We start from the raw sequence: 22,487 nt of genomic DNA, 5'->3' as shown, positions 1-22,487 counted from the left end.
AAAATTTTTCCCAGTGTTCATGTTGCTTTTATAGAGGGGTAGATTTTCTGAGGTCCTCACTCCAATATTCTGGAAATCCCCTTTCCTTGAGTTTGAAAATCATTCTGGAATTGGTGTCTTCTAAAAAGACTCTTTCAGCTCTTAAAATGTCCCAGCATGGGGCCTGCCCAGTGGCGCAAGCAGTTGGGTGAGCGCGCTCCACTGCGGAGGCCCGGGGTTCGCCGGTTCGGATCCCCGGCGCACACCGACGCACTGCTTGGCAAGCCATGCTGTGGCGGCGTCCCATATAAATTGGAGGAAGATGAGCACGGATGTTAGCCCAGGGCCAGTCTTCCTCAGCAAAAAAAAAAAAAAAGGAGGATTGGCAGATGTTAGCACAGGGCTGATCTCCTTGCAAAAAAAAAAAAATGTCCCAGCAAAATATGTGGGATCCCTGGTGATATCTACACATAAACTGGTAGGTTAAAGTACTCATGAACATCTATAAAATTAGAAGAGAGAAAATATGATCAACCTAGGTTTACATTCCATTTTACTTTTGGTGACTGGAAGGAAACAAATGTGTTTTTTCATAACAAAAGCATTTATTATTATCAACATTTGTCTGCATTTCAAATATTTTTTAAATATTGCTTCTTTTTAAAGATTCACATATTTTAATTTTAAATAAAATAACATGAGTGACTATGACTTATCTGAGTCACGGTGGGACTGAAGGCATAGCATCTAGTTCAATGCCTAGAGTTATAACAGATGAAAAGTTACTAAGCAAAGGTCTCAATGTATTTCTTAGATGAAATGAGGAAGATTGTGATTATAAGCTCCAAGTCTTGACTTTTATAAAGAATCAAACATTTTAGAAACTCATTTTAATAGAACATTTACTATTTTATCACACACAATTGATCATTCATTATAGTGTTGCCAAACCAAATTACAAGTTATGAAAAAATTTGACAACAATGGTAGCATTATCCTAATACTAAATTAGGAGATGTCAAACATATTATAAGTGGTTCTTCATTTGGAGAGTTCTGGAGGTCCTGAATGAGTTTAGTTGCAGGTATGATATGAAAACAATCTGCTTATACCTTTGTGTGTATATTATGAGAGAGAGATGGGGGGATGGGGGGGCGGGGCAGGGAGATAATGAGAATACATAATGCTTTTCATATAACTGCCCTGCCCCTCTTAAAGTAGCATGGAGAATTCTACATGAGACTCTGGGTTTGCGGGTCATGCTGCAGGGCATAGAGTCATGTTGTAGGAAGAAAAACGTTGAGAATCACTGACTTTATGTTTAAAAACACTATAAGAGTGGTTACAAAGTCATTAAGATCTTTTCTGAGAAAACCAATTTAAATTGAGCAGATCCTTAATATAGAGGAAATCACTCATAAAAATCAACAATAGTAGTCTCAGTGATATTTATGATGCTATCATTCACTCAGAGTTTCACTGTTCTATTCCATATGTATTTTTAAAAATCAGCATGAACATACAATAAAGGTTTATAACATGGTAAGTTTTCACTACTATGTATCTTTAGAATTCATGGACTTAAAATCTGCAATTTCAGGAATATATGAGCAACCACTAAAGTCTGTGATTAAATAACTCTTCATTTTGCTAAGACCTTAATTTGAAGAATTTGAATCTTGTGTACTTTAGGGGTAATGTGTATGAATGAGTTGCTAAGTTAGTAAGTCTACCCTATCATCTGACTGTGTGTGGATGTTTTCTTTGCATTGTAAACTACGCAATAACTCAGGAAGTGATAAAAAATTTGTTTTTGGAAAAAATGGACCCTGAAATAAAGCAACATTCTACTGCTGCTGATTCATATAAGGAAATGGTTTGAGAGTCATAAAGCAGTGTTGGTTTTTAGCCAGAAGATATTAATTTTGGATAAGTTAAAGACTAATGTGTTGAATTCAGCTTTGACTCAGATCTATGACATAAACAAGTCTGCCATAAAAGATTTTATGAGGGAAATTACATGCTAAAATATTATTTGTGCTTTCAGGATAATTTATAATCCCTTGGGTCAGGCTTCTTCAAATCTGTTTTTCTTCATCTAAATTATATTAATGTGAGAACAGACACATCAAGAATTTCCATAAAAACAAATAAAGGTATTCCTTTTGTTCAGCAAATGTATGATATTCAGTGTGTTTGTTGACACCCTAAAATCCATTCTTAGGCAATAGATTAAAAACTCCTAACTGTAGAAATATTAGCAAAGAAAGCAGCATTTATCTAAACATATGGGAACCTATAGTTTAAAACAAAACAGTAGGAAAAAAATAAATAAATAGCATCAAATAGCCTTCCAAGCACTTCAATCTTCTACAGGAATGGAATCATAAGTAAAAGATAAGCAAGTGATTAAAGCCCATGCCATACCTCCTTAATAACAATAAACACATGTTCTAACCCTCCTGCATACAGCTACATGTAGCCAGGTCAGTCCTCAAACAACAAACAATATCAAATAAATCCACAAAGATCTTATGGTGTCAGTTATACACATAGAAAAAAAGCTACCCACTTCCAGGTAAGGCACAGAAAGGAGCACAATGGAACACCTCACTTATTCTCTGCTTTAAAACCTCCCTAGGAAAACTTCTAGAAATCTTTGAGATCTAGCACTGCCTTGAATTCAAAATCAGTCCAGTTAAATAGTTTATACACTCCTTTAGATATCTGAACCCATTGTCTGAAAAAAGTTGGAAGTCATAAATTTATAGCCTCTCTGCCCCTATCACTCCACCACTTCCCCAAATTGGAAAACTAGCAGGACCAGTAAATAACTTTCATAATGCAAAGTGGTAAAAACTGCTAGAATTTAAGTGGCAAAAATTCTATAATGCAGTTGCTACCAAGTCTTCAGATATTCAAGACTGCTGTTCTCAAAAATGACAAAGCTCCAGAGAGAAATTATGTTGAAGAAGGGGAAGAGAAGAATCTTCCTAGATTTATACTTCAATTTCGGGTTGGGAGAGCTGGGAGTCAAAAATATGCAAAGAAATATAACAACAATTCTGAGAACAGGAAAGCATCCGTGGCCCTGATGGGCTGGTGCAAATTATTTAAGTTAGTAAAGGGTTAATGAATGGTTATTATGGGACAGTGAATAATTATAACTCTTCATGAAAGTGAAAGAAAGCTTCAAGACTAAAATGCTCCTTTTCTGTAAAAACTGACCTGAATTTCGCTAGACTGAACTGAAATAAACACTGCAAAGGTTCTAAGAGCAGCCCAGTGGAGACAGGAACCAGGACCCTTTGGACCCACACCCATTTTTTTACTTTAAAATGGGATTTGCTTGTTCTTTTGCCACAGCCAAAACGGAAAACCACTGCCTTTTTTTTCCTCGATTGTGCTCTACACTATGGAGGCCACTGCCTACTTACCATGCCTATTGTTTGAAGCTTATGAAAAATGAAATTGGCATCTAAACGGTTCAACCCTGTATAAACAAAACTACCTCTCCTTCCCCTGATGAGGGCATTTACCTCTGTTAATAAAGATTTTAAGCATATTGAGAGTGATCAGGGACCTTTGTGTGGTCTGTCCTAATAACCGTTGGATTATGTGGCCTTCTATCCTATTAAGGGGCAGGGGTCTATGATCACCCACAAAGGTTAAAATCCATGTCTGCTTCAAAAACTTTGATTCAAAAATATTTCTCTACCACTATTTTCTTTTAACATCTGGTATTTCTTCACCTCAAAGTAGTAATATATAATTCAAATTACAGGTTATTCATAATTAAAGGCTATGACATGAGGGAGAACTCATTTACTTATAAACATAAACTGACGATGACTACATGGAGAACACTGTTAATGCACATTGTGCTAGTGTTGTTTTTTATTTCCTGAGTATGCCAGCACAACGTTCATGCTTATGTGGCTAGAACATGTCAGAGATCAGTCTCATAGTCAGGATATAATTTCTTTATATTCTGAAGCATACTCTAGATAATAAAAGAAGACAGTTTCTAAAATAAATTAAATAAAATTTTACAGTGATCACTGAAAAAGAATTTTTGGGTTCTAAACTTATTTCTTAATATAATTAAAGACAATTCACCAACAAAAGACAGAATTTTGCTCTTTTTTTATTCAAAAGGTAATTATTGTTCAACATAAAAATATACTGTTCTGTTGTAATTCAGGAAACTTTTTAGAATTGTGTTTCTAAATAATACTATAAAACCTGTAAAGATTTTGCTTATATAGTTTGTATCTTACAGTTGTAGCATTTGTGAATAGGGCATGGTAAGAACCATAAGGAACACCCCCATTAGACTAATCTGTGTTTAAGCTAATTTAATAAATGACATCACTCAATAATTAGTACACAATCCTCCTAAAATTATTATAATTCCCAGTACCTACCTTATATGAGTTGCATTTGCAACATTCCAAGTAAAATTTCTTCATTAGTTTAGGGAGAAAAAAGTGGTTTAAAGCCATTTGATTGTATCTATAATAATTAGGGTTAATTTATTTTTTTAATTACATAATCTTTGTAGCTAATCAATTTTCCCCACTTCATGTTTGAGACATCGAAGTTTAGAAGGAAAAAAACCACCGAACACAGAGGGCACTCAGGCAAAGGGAGATGTAAGCAATGTTAATCTAACTGACTTATGCTGAATGTCTATTGATGAATGAAAGCACTTTGTCTACACAGCAGACTCCTGCTTATGTTATTTCCCAGTCTCTTGTCCAGGCTTCAGGATATTCATGACATTAAAGGAGCTGCTGAGGCATAATTAACTGGACAAAGGGGAATCTTTACCAAGAAAGAGGCAATTCACAGGCCATTAATAGTTTAAAATTGTCAACTGGCAGACCTTCGTTTCCCAACGCCTGAATTACAAGTCTCCTGACAGGTCCCCTTTCTTGCTAGCATTTCCCCCACTTCAATCTACCTTTGATTGGTACCCATTGACTACTGTACAATGCTCATTCTGACCTCTGTGTCTTTAAGTTGTTTCTCTGTCTAGAATGCTTTATCCATCTATGAAAGGTCTACCCAACTTGAATCCTACTTTGTCCATGATGCCCTCCTGTATAACCCCAAACCACATTAGTCTTTGTCCAAACTCCTACAGACATCATTGTCTCTATCACTCATTCAGCCATTAAATCATATATGACCTCATTATTTGTTTCATGAATCTTGTCTCCTCAATATGACTGCAAGTTTTTTAAGGGCAGGAAACATGACTTATGCCTATTTTATAGACCTCTCGCCCACACCCAAAAAGAAGCCTAGTACAGTGTTCTACCCACAACAGCTATATTACCTATTGAACTGAAATATTTTAACCATAGTATGAAGAGCAGTACTAGCTTAGAATAAGAGATAGGTTTAGATAATGCTGGCAAATAAATCTTGAAGCTTGAACAAATATTCATTTTAAAATGTCTATAAGCAAAGGGATAATCATGGTGGAAATTCTACTTTCTTCTTCAGAACTGCAAAGCCATCTCTAATTGGAATATGGTAGAAACTGCTCCAAAATCCAAATTAATGCATTACAATTTAGTGATAATATTTAAAATGCCAACACCTCTGCTAATGATAAAGAACCTCATACTGGTTGTATAGACAACAGGACAAATAAACAACTTTCAAGACTTGACCATATCTATTATTTTACAGATGCCATTACCACATTTAGATGTGAGCTTTTCATTCAAAACAAGTGTGTACACTATAGGAAGCAATTTCAAGATATGCTTAACTAAAGTTGTTTATATAAACACATATGGACTTAAAGGCTTTACTTATAATAATGTCCCATTAGGCAAGGTGTCTTCCAGTTATCCATCTCTCTAGAAAACACACTTCCTCAGAAATATCAGGTTCAACTGTCAAAACTAATGTTTTCTTTTAATGCCTTGGTCCTTCAACCTTTAAAAGTAGGTGAACAGGACAAAGATCCTACCTGTCAAAGATGTTTCCTTATATTATTATTAGCAAATTCATTAGAAAGCCCTAAAGAACAGAGGACGAGAATAACAACCTAAAAGGAATGCCAGAAAATGAAGTTCTTTTCAAATACAGGTAGTTTTGGTAATAAGTGTACTAATAAAGCAAATGATAAATGCCAGGTCAAATACTAACTGAAACGCTACTAGTTTGAAACATTTTTTAAGAAATGGTTATTTCTGACTAATGCCTTTAATCTAGTTTAATCATAATTTTCAATAAATTTAGAAAAATAAATACCTCAAAGCCTAAATTAGGCTCTCCTGTAAATAGGCTTTGTGCATCTCCAATACGTTTATAAGATTTTTAAAAGATTCCCAAAATCCCTATGAAAAATTAGTTGCCTTAGGTAGAGCCACTATGGTGTACCTTTAAAAAAAATAAGCTCAACATAGAGCTTATAGTTAACAGTACTGTATTGTAAACTTAAAAAAATTTGTTAAGAGGGTAGATCTCATGTTAGGTGTTTTTTACCACAATAAAAATTAATTAATTAGGGGCTGGCCCAGTGGTGCAGTGGTTAAGTGCACATGCTCCGCTTTGGCGGCCCAGGGTTCACAGGTTCGGATCCCTGGCACGCACCGACGCTTGTCAAGCCATGCTGTGGTGGCATCCCATATAAAGTTGAGGAAGATGGGCACGGATGTTAGCTCAGGGCCAATCTTCCTCTGCAAAAAGAGGAGGATTGGCATCAGATGTTAGCTCAGGGCTAATGTTCCTAAAAGCAGCATACATCCATATGATTAAAGAGAAACTGAGTAACCAAAAACAGTCGACACTCCAGTTATCTGTGAGAATGTAATTTGCTAATTCGATTGACCATAGTAGGTCCTGTTAAGAGACACTGGAGACAAGGTAGAGAAGAGATGAGTATGCTCAACAGAATGCCTTCCTATGATTGTACTCTGCAATCAGAAATTATAGCTGGGTGTACCCTTTAATATTATCTGTTCCATAATCTTTGTTATGGAGAACAACTGTGAGCAAGCTATATAAAATAAACTTCATACATCTAAATAGAGGCTATTAATACCAAAATACACAGGCCTACAAATCAGATACGCCTGAATACCCGAAGATTTATAACTATGTTCATAGACAATTCAAGAAAAAAAAAGAAAGGATAATGACCAGAGAGTGGCTATATTTATTTGTTTGGGGTATACTTAAGCTACTTGTCCCAAAGCTCCCAAACTTACCTAGAGGCCTCATTCTGAAGACACCATATGAATGGTTTTCAATGTGGTCTCTTGGAAATACTCAGGGGACCCATATGCAAGTCCTCTTATATTATTAAACTTCACGTTGTGCATCTGTTTCTGATAGGAATCTATTTTTTTAACAAGAGTGCCATGGCCATTGGTTCTAAAGGAGGGACATATAAGTTCGTTAATGTAAAATATGCCTCTTGGAGAAGTCCTACTCCAGACCAGGCACTCAGTCTCCTTTTTCTGCCCTGAATTCAAGCTTCACCCCACTTAACTACAACCTCATTTTTCTCCCTTCTTGATTCCCATATGCCGTCTATTCCTGCTTCCAGCCCTGTGTGACTCTCTTTCCCCACATAGCCAATGCTTTCAATGTGGAAGAGTGGATTGCTGCAAAACAACTTGCCAAACAGGGCAATGGTTAGAGGAGTTTGTGGAGTAAAATACACCACAAACCACATATCACCTCATTAGTGTCAGAGAAATAGAAGCAGTATCATTCCCATTTGTTCTTGTGAGGGTTTTTTGAACTGACAAGAATGTGGTATAGATGGATCCATGAACAGAAGAAAAAATTTTAACCACTGACTGCCCGGCACCTACCCCTAACACCAAACAGCTATTCCACAAAATCAAGTACCTGGCCAAGCTAGTGGCAAGTTTTCTGTTTTGTAATGCAAAAGAAGTATGGTGAGTTTTTGTTTGTCTGTTTTAATCATGGGGAAATCCATGAAATGTATTGAGAGCAATACTCTAACATGGAAAAAAGGCCAGAAGACTTCATGTGATTCTTCTTTAGTGAATAAATTACCAACACCATCTTCCACTTACCATATAAAAAAAAGGATGTAACAAAGCACCCATCATCTAAACACTTACCTCACCGTTGTTCAAAATCAGGATACAAAGGGTATTTGTCTTACTACAATGAGATATGTCCTGAGGTCCAAGTTTTACCAGCTATATAACTTATTTGCACCCCAAACCACCTATATATAATTGTGTGGCTGTTAGGCTACATAAGCAATAATAATGTCACAGAGAAGAAGCACACTAATGTAACTAGCACATGAGCATTTCTCTGAGGCAGACACAGTGCTGTGGGACCTCTAGGCTGACAGTACCAAAACCAATTTTTCATAGATTCCATTCTATGAGAATGACTCAAAGATCCACTAATGCCTGAAGCAAAGCAGAGAATCTGCTGTTACCACCTTGCAGCCATCCAAGATCTCAGTATAGATATATTACTAGAATTGTGCGTCATATGCTTACAGAAAGCATACGGAATGGCAAGGCAAGCTATATAGGCTGTTAAGTCAATCTCACTACTTTCCATTACTAGAGAGCTGGTCAGCATCTTCTGGCAGGATATTGCATAATACAGTCAACTGTGCTCTCCCAGCATTGCATGTGGCTTTGGGTCACAGTGTGGATTATCTGTAAAATGAAACAGATAGGGAAAAGGCAAGAATCATCAAGACTATCACAGACCTTATTTTAAAAACTAATATTAGTAGGCCTGGACTCAAGCAGAACTTTTCACATTTGCCCATCCACTGAAGATCACAAAGATCATAAAGCAATATAGCTGATCCTGTCCATGGATAACATCCATCCTTCACTGTTGAGCAAAGCTGCAAAAACAGCTCCAGCTTGATTCTTTACTTTCTAAGCTTGAGGACATAGGACCTAGAATCTACTACCAGACAGTACTTCCAGTCCTCCAGAAATTTCCTTTAATCCAAGGTCTGAAACTACAAGTTCTTGAGATGGTCCTCCACGAGGCTCTATTTTGCTGAAGGTTCTGCTCTGAAATACACATAAGGAAATATAAGAATTGCTGACTGCTTTACAAATTGATAAGCCTGAAGACTGAAAAAATGTATAAACCTACATTATGGAAACCCAACATTCTGTCAGGTATTTTTACTAGCAATACAGAGCTGAAAATTATCACTGAGTTCTATGCATCTGAGCAGTTCAAAGTCACAATGTGGTGGGGTGGGGGGCTGCTGGAGAGATCACAAGAGACTGACCAAATCATCACAATAGCTCTGTCACTGCTCTGTGGTTCTGCTAATTAAAAAAGAAATGACATCTGATAACTGTCAATACTTGAAATACACATATTAAGAAATCTGATTTCACCTGACCAACTACAGTTATGCGTTGCTTAACGACAGGGATATGTTCTGAGAAATGCGTCGTTAGGTGATTTAGTCACTGTGTGATCATAGTGTGTACTTACGCAAACCTAGATGGTATAGCCTATTACACACCTAGGCTATATGGTACTAATCTTATGGGACCACCATCATATACGCGGTCCCTCATTGACGGAAACGTCATTATGCGGCACATGACTGCATTTGTTTCTTCCCATCCCTCCCCCATGTTTTTAGTGGCACCACCATCCTCTGGGTTCTTCAGGCTTATAAATTCTGAATTATGTTCAAAGCCTCTTTCCCTTTCACATCCCCCAGCAATGGGAATTTGGAAGATACTTTTTTCTGCAATGCCTCTTTACTCCATGCAATCACCTAATTTCAGGTCCGCATCCAAAAGCTATCTCAGCTATCTTTATACTTGATCCAAATTCTATAAACCAACATGTCTTCTCCTTTCTCTCAAATTAGATACAGTTAGGAATAGGTGAAGAGGGAGAGGTTCTTACACTTGTGATCAAATTTCATAGCCATTCCAACAGAGCTGTTGAAAAAACTTTTCCTGAGTACAAGAATAGCTAGTCACAGAGCCAAGAAAAGAAGAGGCAATGATGGAAGCCAAAAAACAGGTGAGCTGCAATCTTTCCACTCCTACACAAAACCTGGCCCCGGAGTGCGAGTCCCTGCATATACTGATAACTTCTTCCACTTCTTGATTTTGCAACCTTCCTACGTTCACAAACTCTGCCCCTGGGGTGGCTTCCCCACTTTTCCAACGCCAGTTTTCCTACTGCCCTCATAACCTTAAGTCTAGCTGGTCTCCTCTACCTTGAGATGCTTCTCCTTCCAATTCATCTTACATTCTAGAGGACTCTCCAGCAAATACTGTTCTCTTCTTAATACAAGAAACTATAATCAGATCCAGTATCTCTTATCCAGCCTTCCCAGAGGTTTCCCAGGACTAAAGTCTACTTTTAATTGCCTTGAAGCGTTATGATCTTAGAGACCAGAGCAAGGGGAGTGGTATGGAGAATGTTGAGAGTGCAAGTTGCTGACTATAGACAGCTGCTGGGAATCCCCAAGTACTGTGGCAAGGGGTGTGGTGGTGACAGCAACCGGTTTGAGAACAACCAAGTAAGACTTCAAGATCTACTGGTCATACAAACTCTTCACCAATAACCTCTGTACCACTGCCATTTTAAAACTTGGCTCAAAAGTTATCCTCTCCCAAAAGCCTTCTTCCTGACCAATCCTTTATTCCATGTCATTACATGAAAAATATTGTACATAAGCATGGTATCTAATTCATCTACAATCATGTATATATTGCTTTGTAAGCATTTTAAGTGACTTTGATATTTGTACATATCTTTAACAAGACTGTAAGCTCTGTGAGGATAGAACTCCGGTTTCCGACCATAGAACTCAGCATAATGTATATGATAAAAAAAATAAGTTTTCTTTCCCAGTGACATATAATTTCCACTCAGCTATTCAACACTAACATTTTTAAGGTTGAGCAAGTTTGAAAGTATGATACATTAAGAGCTGTATAAAATACACCCACACTTGATAGAAAAAATGCCACTTATAGTTGGGCCAAACAAAAAATATGCTCCACTCAACCAACTATACTATTACACCATACTTCTTCCTTTGGGCTCTTTTCTTTTTACTACATAAGCTTGTGGCTCGTTTTTGCTCTTAGCAACACTGTAACTCCAGAAGCTCAACTCTAAATAAGTTTACTGTTGGGAATCTACTCTTCCCACCTACACAACCACCAGCTTCCCACACTGTCTCCAGTGTCCTGTGAGCAACTGCCCAATTACTGATTGTGGAAAGACAGCTTAGACATTGAACGTCCATTCTTGGCAGCCCCTGGCTTTTACTGCTGGTCCTCACTTACTTAGCTTAATTGATTCAGAACAGTATCAAAAAGAGACATTATTACACAAGTTCGAAAAAAAGGACTATTTAAGAAAATTTAAATGTAAAAGCCCTGGTCATTGTGCTGCTTTAAAACAGGCAAGCATGTGTGACATGGAGAGAACAGAATAACGCCTATTGAAATAGGGAACTTTTGACTAATCTAATTGCACAAGTTTTAGTGTTTCACACATATACATTCTCAAAAAGTAAAATGATCTATAAATGGGAAGCACAACTGAGTTCAATATTATAATCCATTGCAGTAATGGGTTATAGTGTTTTAATACAAATACAATTTCAAAAAGTGTATAGTTTTTTAAAGACAACAATGTGAAAGTATGTTTCTGAGAAACACATTCTTAGGAAAAAACAACTCGTGCATGGGCTAACAGAGCATTTTTCACTTTCTCAGTATCGGTCTTTCTTCCCATTGGCTGAGCGATCCCAAGAGATATTCCTTCTTGGTTGCCACCCACTAACTGGGATCTGAACACAGCACAAACACAATTCATAAGTGAGAAAAATTATGAGCTAGATTATGACTCCCTTGTGCCATATGGGGGAGAAGGTAAAATAAGCATCAAGTTTTTCTTTTTACCTAAATATACCTTGCCCTACATACACCTTTATGCATGGATATAAAAATAATTTTGTAATTTATATTTCTACATCCTTCCACTTCAGTCACTGATGGTTTTTACAGCATAAATGACAATTGGGGGCGTCCCTGCTTTCTTTTCTATCAGTAAGATAGGACACCAAATTGCCTTCCAATGGAAATCAACATTGTTGAAAAACAACCCACAATACCTTGAAAAATGCTCAACAATTTTTCAGACAATTTTTTTAAAGAAAAACTATACATTATGACCATTACGCTAGCATGGATAAGGAAATCTTTAAAGGCCTAGTAGGATCATCTGCAATAGACAGATACACCTTCCGGCTATTCTGGTCAACCTTCATCAAAAAAGACATAATAGAAATATAATAGCTTGCATTTAAAATCCTTGCTGATTTAATATCCCTTTGATCTGAGCTGCATTATCAAATCATCTTTTTTACTAACGCATGATAGGATTGTTACTGTTCTGGCGAAACCAAGTGCCTACTTCACCTCCCTAAAACAACCCAATTCCTCCCAAGTACACTGAAAAACAGTAATTTGACTGCTGTGACAAGACAAGAAAGAGTTAACTGTTAAAACATCTGATCGGAGTCTCTCAAAATCTGCATGTGCAGGGGTAGATTTTTTTTAAATATATTTTATTCATTGCAATGGAAAACCACACGTATTGATGTTTCATAGTAAAGTATCTCATGTGCTGTGGTCTATACAAAATGTAGTACTGTATTAACTTCAAAGGTGGTAAGAAGATTAAAACAAAAAGTTCATTGGACATGACATGCAACATAGCATTCAAGATATAAGACTGAACAATCCCAGTGCCTTAGCAGGATCCTTTTATATTTCTTTGTTAATGAGGGAAATTCTTAAAATGCAATCCAGCAAGCATAAGTGTAAGTAAAAGCTTTTAAAATCTTATCACATGTTATTTAGTGAGCTAATCATCAAAGCATTTTTTGTGGGAACAGAAGGGGGCTTTGCTTATTAAAATCAATACAATTCACTTTAAGGTATCATATTTGTGCTGTTTTTAACTCCTCAAATGTGCCCCTCACATTTAACAATTCCTGAAAAAAAGATCTAAAATCATATCACAGGTTTCCAAGAGTCGTCTTCCGCCCCACCTCAGACTGAAACCATCCCAAGAACCTCGGACTCTTATTATGATCTTGGCAGCATTCAATCTCCCTGGTGCTAAGTTAGAAAGAACGTGTAAAGGATAGTGACATGGAAGCAGGAAGTGTTATACTGGAAACTGGCAGTGAAAACTGCCATTCCCTTCCAGTCACTCAAGTACTTTATTTAGGTCCTCACTACTCTCTAACTCAGTGGGTCTCAACGCATGGTCCTGGGAACTGCAGCAGCATTAGCATCACCAGGGAACTTGTTAGAAATGCAAATTCACGGCCCCACCCCAGACCGACTGAATCAGTAACTCTGGGAATGGGGCCCAGCAATTTGTGTTTTAACAAGCACTACAGGAGATTATGGCGTACTCTAAAGTTCGAGAACCACTCCTCCTCTAACTTTAATGTGTAGAAGGATCACCTGGGGAGCTTGTTAAACTGTAGATTCTAATTCAGCAGGTCTGAGGTGGGGCCTGAGAGCCGACATTTCGAAAAAGTTCCCAGGTGATGTCTTCTGCAGACCACACTGCAGGTGTTTCCCAAATCAGCTGTTTACCAAAAGGACCCAAAATACGGGTTCCCAGGCACCACCCCAGACCAAATTAATCCGAATGTCAGGAGAAAGGCCTAGTCAAATACAACCAATGGTTCGCCACCTCAGCTGCACATTAAAATCATCTGGGGAGCTTTTAATAATCATGATGCCCAGGCCCCATCCAAGAGTAATTAAATCAGAATCTCTAGGGTTGGGACCCAGGCATCCATATTGTTAATAATTCCCCAGTGATTCGAATGTGCAGCCAAGGTCGAGAATGACTGCTCTGGAGTCTAACCGGCTCAACACTTGGCACAATGGATCCGTTTATAGTAGCAAATGGGTTCCTATAACATGGCAATCCGGGTTCCCACATATAAATCCAAGAGCTCTGACTTTGAATAGTAAAATGCACCTGCAAGTCATGTTTTTATCATGTCTTGAACCTTATTTCTGTGGGCAAATGTGCCTGTACAACCAAGACCAAGGATTTAGTAATGCGTTCCTAACTTTTAACACAAATGTTACCTGCCTTCCACTAAACAAGTTCCCACCTTCCTCCCAAGCTCTAGCTACGACTACCTCTCTGTGATGAGGTAGGCACTCCAATAAACAGCAGCAACAGTAAAGAATTTGTACCCATACAGCCTGTTCATATTTTGACACCTCCCCCAAAATCTGAAACAGACAGATCACTGGAAATTTCTAATAACCTTTCAGAGTGGAAGGGTAACTGATGAAGCTAGAACTTCTAAACCTATAAAAGGCAGACTGTACCAGTTACAGGCGTTTTGACAGAAATGTCCTGGGAAGGAATGAAAACAGTGTGCTTTTACACATGAGAATCTGAAATTGTCAAAAGCACATCTTCTGGTGGACAGAGACAGGACGTGAAACATCACTGCTCATGACACCATAGTAATAACTCTGAGGGGAAAAAAACCAATATGTCTATTTATGTCTCATGGCCCTCAGCACAAAGCCACACTAATAAGTACACAATGCTATTAAATATGTAAATCAGAAAGAAAATGTGTGGTAGTTACTAAGGCACTGTCAAATGATCACAGTTATTTTACTCCCCGAATCAAACACTCCTTTTAAGAAAATTTCCTGAATTTTCCACAGTACATCTGAAAAAATGACTTTAAGATAAATGAAGATAAGATGCAGTCCTCTTGCCACTTAAATGAACTTTCATTCTCCCCTTGGTCATGTTCAGTGTCTCTCGTAAATTAGTTGCTTTGTAGAACACATGACACATTCAAGGCCTGCTAAATGATAATAGTAATTATTCTTCCACCATCGCTTTAACATATCCACAGTGGTCAAAATTGTGTCTTATTTTGTCTGTTTAGTTCCATTGAAAAAAAATCCAGTGGATGGGGTATTAGAAGAGAAATAATACCTAAATATGTGTGCAAAGTAGCCACCATTAAACGACATTTTCAAAAGCATTTTCTGTATGAACTGGTCAAGCTCACCTTCCTTTTAAAATTCTTGTTATAGTCATTCAGTTAGCCCAAACTCACTTTAAAATGTGTGAAAATAGCACCTCCTGAAAGTGTGTTCTCATATGCTTTGGAGCAATGAAGCGTGAATAGTAAAACAGCCTTTGCCAAACTCATGTAACTAAACAGGAGTAAATTTTTGCAGTCCCACGACTCTGCAGAGCCAAGCTATGTATCATCCCAGGACTGGCTTTAATACATCATAGACACCCAAGAGAAGCCAGAAAAGTCACAAATAAGTGACTCAGGCTAATAAATATTTCATAGATTTTTTTACATGGCAGTCTTTTCAAAATGAATTTTACTTCTTAACCAAAAAACCAATTGGCTAAGTAAAGGTGTGGGTTTAGGATTTAAGCTCCTAGCATTAAAACCATGAAACTTAAAAAGATATTTATTTGACAAAGTGTCCGTCTAGATGCTCTTTCATGCATTTCTTATGAACCAATGCCCAAAGATGAACCAAGTCTGAAAGAAAATGCACAGACCACAGAAGAGTGGCAAAAATACAAAATTAGATACATTTAAAGTATCAAAGCCAAAGAAAACAAACAATGCAAATTTACAATTTCCACGACTCTTTATTGCAATTTCCACTTTACATATTAATTTAATATTTTTAGTCTAGGCAGAAGTGTTTATATTTATCCAGTAGTAGTCTAATCCCCTAATCTCACAAAATGAAAAGAAGCAGTTTAAAAAGAACATCAATTCAGGTATTTATGATATGGGGACAAGGGGCTCTTGTCTTAGCTAGAAAAAGAGTTGATGCTTTTCAGTGTAAGTTTCACTGAAATTTTTCTCTATTATTTTTCTTATTGATGCTAAGTACTAATAGTAAAAACAATCGCCCTCTTTGTCATTCTGCCCTTCCTTGGGCTTTACATTCTGTCTAGCGTTTAACTCAAAAAGTCAGTTTACACTCAGTGTACACATCAAAAAAAAAAACACATGCCCCATCTCCCACACATCCAAATGGACAGGGATTAGAATTAACCTGGCTTTTAGCTGTAACAGTGGTATTTTAAACAATTTCAACCACACACTTGAAGGGTAAAATAATTAAAAGTACAAAACCAAAGGAAACCATAAAAATTCCTACACACTTACTGTTGGAATTGTTTAACTATTTCTGAAATCATCAAGCCTAGCATAGATTTCTTAAAAATGAAATTGACACAAAAGCGAATGCACGCTTAATGTACAAACTGACAGTGGCTCTATGGGGACAGCTCTCTTTTGAATGAGCTATTACCCAGACGGTGGAATGAAAAAAAAAAAAAAGGTCTCACTCTTCAAACGTGAGAGAGCCGGTGGTGCGCTTCACTAGAAACACATTTTAATGGGTATGTTCGGATAAAAATAGGTAGTAAGGAAAAACTTGTTTTTAAAAAACCTCCCTCCCCAGGACACAAGGCAACCCAAAAGAAAAGATGGGTAACCTCATAAGCTCCGGAGCTAAGCTGTATCACTAGCAGAACAGAAGTTGGATAGTTGCTACTTTTCACCCTGCAATGGGATAGTAACTCTCCACGTGCAAGGTACCTGGGGCGGGAATAGTGGCGGGGCTTTCACATGGGCTAATGGAAACCAAAGTGAGGAGAGGTCAACACCTTGAGTAATCCAGATCTCCAGAACCGGAGAGGTGGGGACGCAGGGTGGCGAAGGAGAGAAGGAAAGTGTCAAAACTCCTGGAAGTTATCGCAAAGAGAAAGTGAACACCTCTGGGAGCCAGTGAGCCATCTCTTCCAGCAGCACCCTGCTCCAAGTGTAGGGTGCTCGCCTGGGAGGGCAGAAAGCGCGGGGTGCCCTGACTTAGGTCGAGCGGCACCGGGGACCGGGCAGCCGCCGGCGGGGAGGCGGACTCGTACTTTGCCTCAACTCTGAGCCCCATCCCGAGCGCAAGGGAGAGGGCGGCGGAGGGCACGGTACTCACTAGGGCTCGTTGGTGAACCGGGGGGTCCGGGGCTGCTGGTATCCGTACAGGTGACAGTAGAGCACATCGAAGCAAAAGCAGCACATCTCCGCTGACACCACCATCTTCCGGGAGCCGGGCGATGAGGACGAGGCGGCGGACGAAGAGGAGGGCGAGGAAGAGGTGGCGGCGGCCGGGGTAGAAAGTAGGGTCCCCACTCCGCAGCTCGGAGGTGGCGACAGGGAAATCCCCCCGCCGCCGCCACCGCAGCCCTGGGGGGGAGAGAGGGTACAGCCGCTGCCGCTACCTCCTCCGGCTAGACCTCCCAGCCCGTTGAGCCGCGTACCGGCGCCTCCTAGTCCCAGCTCCCCAGCTCGGCACTGGCTCTCTCCGCTGCAGTGGGAGGAGGAGGAGGCGCCACCACCGCCACCCGAGCCAGAGGGGGGCGAACTGGACAGTTTCTGCTTCTTCACCCCGCAGCAACCCGCCGCCATCTTGTAACAGTCTCCCCCACGCAGCGCTTCCGACCCATAAGTGAGGCGAGCTGGCGGCGGGGGCGAGCACGCTGCGGCCCCGGCCGCCGGGGGCGCGCCAGGGGCTCCCGGGGCGCGCGCGCGCGCCGCTCCCGGGCCCGGCGGCCCGGCCACGCGGCTGCCCCACGCGCGCCCCCGTCTCGGCGCGCGCCCCGCGCTTTCACGACTCGGCACCTCGCGCCTGTCCCGCCGGACTCGCGCCTCCTCTGAGCCGCAGCCTCAAGCCCTGCGGCCCGCAGAGGATGCGAGACGGGAAGCCCAGTAGAAAGGAAGGAGAAGGAAAGGAGAACGAGAAAGCAGAGTGGGAGCGAAGGGAGGAGGTTGGACACCCCGGGGAGGAAGGAGGGGAACTAGTTGGGGGGGAGAAGGGAGGAAAGGAAGAAAGTCCAAAGTAGAGTACTCAAGTCCCAAAGCACAGCTCGATGACCAGCGCTGCACATAGTGGTAGTGACACTTGAGCCGAGTTATATGGAACCTGAGACACCGGCCTCAAATACACTGGTTTGTGAACTGCCCGAGTGTGAGCACAGGTGCTCGGAGCTCCACACCTGAGACCGCGCCTGTAAAGTGTGTACGAAGCAGTGGGCGAAATGGCCACACGGCGGTGGCTTTAATACCAATCTAAGCACGCACCAGAGGTTTTCCAAGATTGTGGTAGAAGAGCAATACTCTTTCCCTATGGACAAATATTCAAGCCCAATTGAATCTACATATCCTCCACTTGTTTCCCCACTTTCCCTCCTAGCCCCATGAAAACATTTAAAGGCGAAAAATAAAGTCCTAACCAACACCTCCCTGGTTTAGAGATGCTAATTTTGCTCTGGATCTTGCGGCAGTGGGTTATAGGGTTTTTGTTTGTTTTGGCTTGGGAACAAAGCAATTATTCATATATCTGTAGTCAGCACAGATCTTACAGGTAAATAGGGCAGGTAGTGTACTTAGTCACAAGTTGAAAGATTTTGTTCAGGTATATAATTAGATAGTGTTCATTTAAAAAATTCTCAAAGAATGCTTGGATGGATGACAAGGTGTATGATTAAGTCAGTCTCATTCTGGGCACCTAAGACAATAATCAAATGTTAAAATTCATAGAAATGAAGCTGATAGAAAAAGAAAGTATAAGTTATTTGTATTGTGTCTATACCATGTCATAACATCTAGACAAAGTCAGGTATCTGCATATTTGGAGACAACAGAAGATTGATTGATTTTGTCACCTTTGAGCTAAATGTGTGAGATCTTGTTTAGTTGAGGGCTGTTCATCCCACTCAGGAAAAAAAAAAGTTTATTCATTCATTAAATATTGAGCCTCTGTACCTAGTGCACAACACTGTACTTATGTTGAAATCCAGGAGGTATGCTTCTCACTCTCAAAGAGTTTATGAATTAAGTCAGATCTATGTACATAAGCAGATAAATAGCTATTATTTATTGAGCACTTTTTGGGTGCCAAGTACCATGCCTCGTCTTACTCATAACCCTTGAAAATAATATATTATCTCATTTGACATTCATAGTAACCCTCTGAGTTTGCTCATTTACAGATGAGGAAATTGAACCTCAGAAGTAACTAGCCCAACATCACACACCTAGAAAGTGACAAAGCCAGGATTTGAATGCAGGCATGTCTGATTCCAAAAACCATGCCATTGTGCTATACTGCCTCTCAATACCAGTATATGATAGCAAGGTTAGTGATGGATAAAAGATGGTGACATTAAACTACAGTAGGTGGACTGGAGGTTAAACAAAAATAAGAACTTAGTTTTTATGGAAAGATTGAGAAACACTAAAATACGTTACCAAGGAAAGAGGAAGAATCTCCTTAAAAAGTTTTTATGAAATAGATGAACTGTCAAAAATAGTTAGATGCAACCTGAAGACAAAAGAGATTGGTTAACTGGTTTGTGATATGTGATATCCTCTCAAACCTCATCATCACTATTAGAACTATCCTCCTGTTTGAGGCAAATAACAATTCATTGTCAACCACTAGTGGAGTGAAAGAAAAATGCATTAAATGTTTTTTGTCTATGTTGCAGAAGAGAAAGCAGATTGGTTAAAAAAAAATGCTCCATAACAACTAGTACACTGTTAGGGTGTTTTGTTTTGTTTTGTACTTTATTCTTAATTATCAGAGCCTACCTTTTAATTTGTTTGAAATTGGGTCAAATATAATCAGAGAATAGGTACCAATTTACGCGCCACTCCACTAAGATGTGAACACATCTATAGTAGAAAACCAGTGCCATTTAATGCCATCACACAGCAGTTTAGCACAGGAAGCAAAGTAGGATACCATGGATGGCTGCTTCTGCTAGGGGAATTTAGGAAAGCAGAATGTAATCTCCCGATTTAGAAATTGGCCAGTAGACAAGAGTGTAACGCCCCTACTCTTGTGAAAATAGCAAGGAATCTTTAATAAGCACCAGTAGTCATGTCCTTAGTTCTGCATTTCATCTAAAAGACAAAGCACTATCATGGCTATCATACCAGGCTAAGGGACTGATGCAATGGGAAACCCTAAGACAAGGGCATCCCAGCTGAACTACAAAAATAGCTCCCCCCAAGGATTTTAAATTCCCATTCCAAACCTCACAAGCATAAAGGAAATAGACAAACCTAAACATGACTATTAAAGAAAATACATTATTACCTGACCACTAGGAGTTACTATTGGAAGTACTTTGTTGCATTGGCTGGCTAAAAGGGGGAAAAACACTCTAACATTGTTCTCTGTGTTAACTTCTCCTGAGCCTGGCTCACCTCCCATACTAACCTTGAGCCTCAAGATGCTTTGCAAATCCCCTGGCAAGTAGTAGTTGTGGTGGTAATGCCTCTTTTTAGCCTTTGAGGAAATGCCTCTCCTGGCCTTGTTTTCTTGCAAAGTCATCAGCATAGAAATAAACATATTTCATTCAAACATGAATGAAATCCACAGATCAAATTCTGTGAATTTTTTTTTTTATTTTTGCATCTATGCAAAATGCACAGTAGATCGGAAAACTGACCTTGCCTGGGACTCTCTTGACTTGGAGTGTAAAGGTCAAATTATGATAGAGCACATGTGTTTCTACCCACTGCTGATACTGGACTGTAGTGATAATTCCCTCCAGAGGAAACGTTAAGGTGCCTTCTGCTTTTTGTAACTGACTGTCAAGCTGGGAGCTAAAGATTCCACGTTTCTTTTAAATAAAAAAGGTAAATAGGCCATAGTCTCTTTATCAACAAAGCACATTTAAACTGTAAGCATTTCTGCTTCTGCATCTGCCTCTAAATTGCTGTCAACTAACTCTTGTCAAATGCTTTGTTATTCAATTGTGAAAATCTACTTGAACAAAGGTTATGCACATTATTTACTCTGTGGTAAAACTGGAAATTGAATTAAATCCAATAGTTACTAATTATTTGATCATTACCTCAATTTATTCTCATGTTCACAATATAGTTATTTTTCATTTCAGAAAAAAGAATCATTATAATTTGATGAGGTAGTGAACATTTGTTAATGTTGCAAAATTACTTTCTTCAGTTTCTGGGGCTGTGGGTAAGATGAGGAACGTTCACATAGTTCAATGAAAAGAACTTCCATTTATGCCCAAACAAGTGTTATTTTTATCCTCTGTCATCAAACTTTCTCAACTGTCATCCCTGAACAACTGCAGAATGTAATATTATTAGCTACCACTTTGATCTAACCTTGTACACATATAACACGTGGTGGTGGTGGTGGAGGTGGTGATGAGTTCTCTTTTACATTTGAATAAATATGTGAATCAATACTGAAATTCTTTACCTACTTTTCAATTCAAATTGATAAATCAGCTTTTGTTTTCCTGGTTACAAAACAGATCCTTCCTTCCTGAATCCTTTCTTTACCTAATGAACACGTTAATGAGCCAAAGTACCATGATCTACTTTGGGCTGTTTTCTAGTTGTTTCATTTATACCTTCTATTGTCAACTGCAGTGCAAATTAATTGAATGTCATTTTCCTACCTATTTCCTTGAGACAAAGTTATGCAAACTCCTTAATGAGATTTAGATATGCTAATATCTATACTGAATGTGGAAGAATTAACAAAGATAACTAGTTGAGGATTAGAAAGGAAAGCTTTTTAGGGAGGAAATGATTGAAAAGAATATTACTTGGGGCAGTTGGAGGAGTCATGAGCAACCAAAACATGAAGGTGTCTGTTGTAGTTTAGAGAATCTTTACTTATTTTTCTCTTTTCTCTCTTCCTTAAAGACTTCATCTACTATCATCTATGCATACAATAGTGTATGAAAATGTATGTACTACAACTGTGCCCCACCTCCAAATTTAATTATAAACACATAGTTATTTTTCTATAACTAATCTCATCATATTCTGAAGCACCTATTCCAGTTGCCTGGTGGCACAGGTTAGGCAGGGTGAGGATTAACATTGTCAATTTAAATATAAAAATGTGTTTGAATTAAAAGTCCCTTTGTGCAAATATTCGATTTAAAATTCAAACTCACTCATGGCAGTGAGGAGGGGAAATCTGAGCCCCATAACCTCTGCTGGATCCTGGCTGAAGTGTAGCTCATTTTGTCTCACTCTATCCACTGCTTAAATGTCCGTAATTTACGGCTTATTCTCTCAGCATGGGCAATTCACAATCATTATGTCAGATAGCTCAGCCGTCTCTCCTTACTTACTGTCCAGAATTCCTGCCTCAGCTCCTAGTGGTGTGCTAACTCTCTAAACTTCAGCCATATCCTCCATCCAGCCCCTGACTTTGAGGCTGTTCGCCCTATGCCACAGCATGTGCCTGGTAGGTATGCTGCCTTTTAACTCTCAGCAGCCTTCTGCATCCTCCACGGGACCCCACAGGAATTCTGGATTTCTTCCATGCCACTTGACAGGCTTCTCTCTAACTAAAACCTCCGTG

The 22,487-nt window shown here is 39.2% G+C and overlaps 1 protein-coding gene across 1 annotated transcript in view; it reads right to left on the bottom strand.

The window, feature by feature from the left end:
• The window catches only part of AMMECR1 (AMMECR nuclear protein 1), a 107,515-nt gene extending 89,925 nt beyond the window's left edge, over positions 1-17,590 (bottom strand). Inside the window, exon 1 of the mRNA XM_004440485.3 lies at positions 17,058-17,590. Coding sequence (XP_004440542.1) covers positions 17,058-17,530 — 473 coding nt within the window. The 5' untranslated portion in view covers positions 17,531-17,590. The remainder of the gene's footprint in view (positions 1-17,057) is intronic.
• Positions 17,591-22,487: the final 4,897 nt, after the last annotated feature.

This window comes from Ceratotherium simum, chromosome X (assembly GCF_057802395.1).
Source record: "Ceratotherium simum simum isolate JZ-2026a chromosome X, ASM5780239v1, whole genome shotgun sequence".
NCBI classification, from domain to species: Eukaryota; Metazoa; Chordata; class Mammalia; order Perissodactyla; family Rhinocerotidae; genus Ceratotherium; species Ceratotherium simum.
Note: the sequence above shows the minus strand (reverse complement) of the source record. Positions and strands in the feature narration are given on the sequence as shown.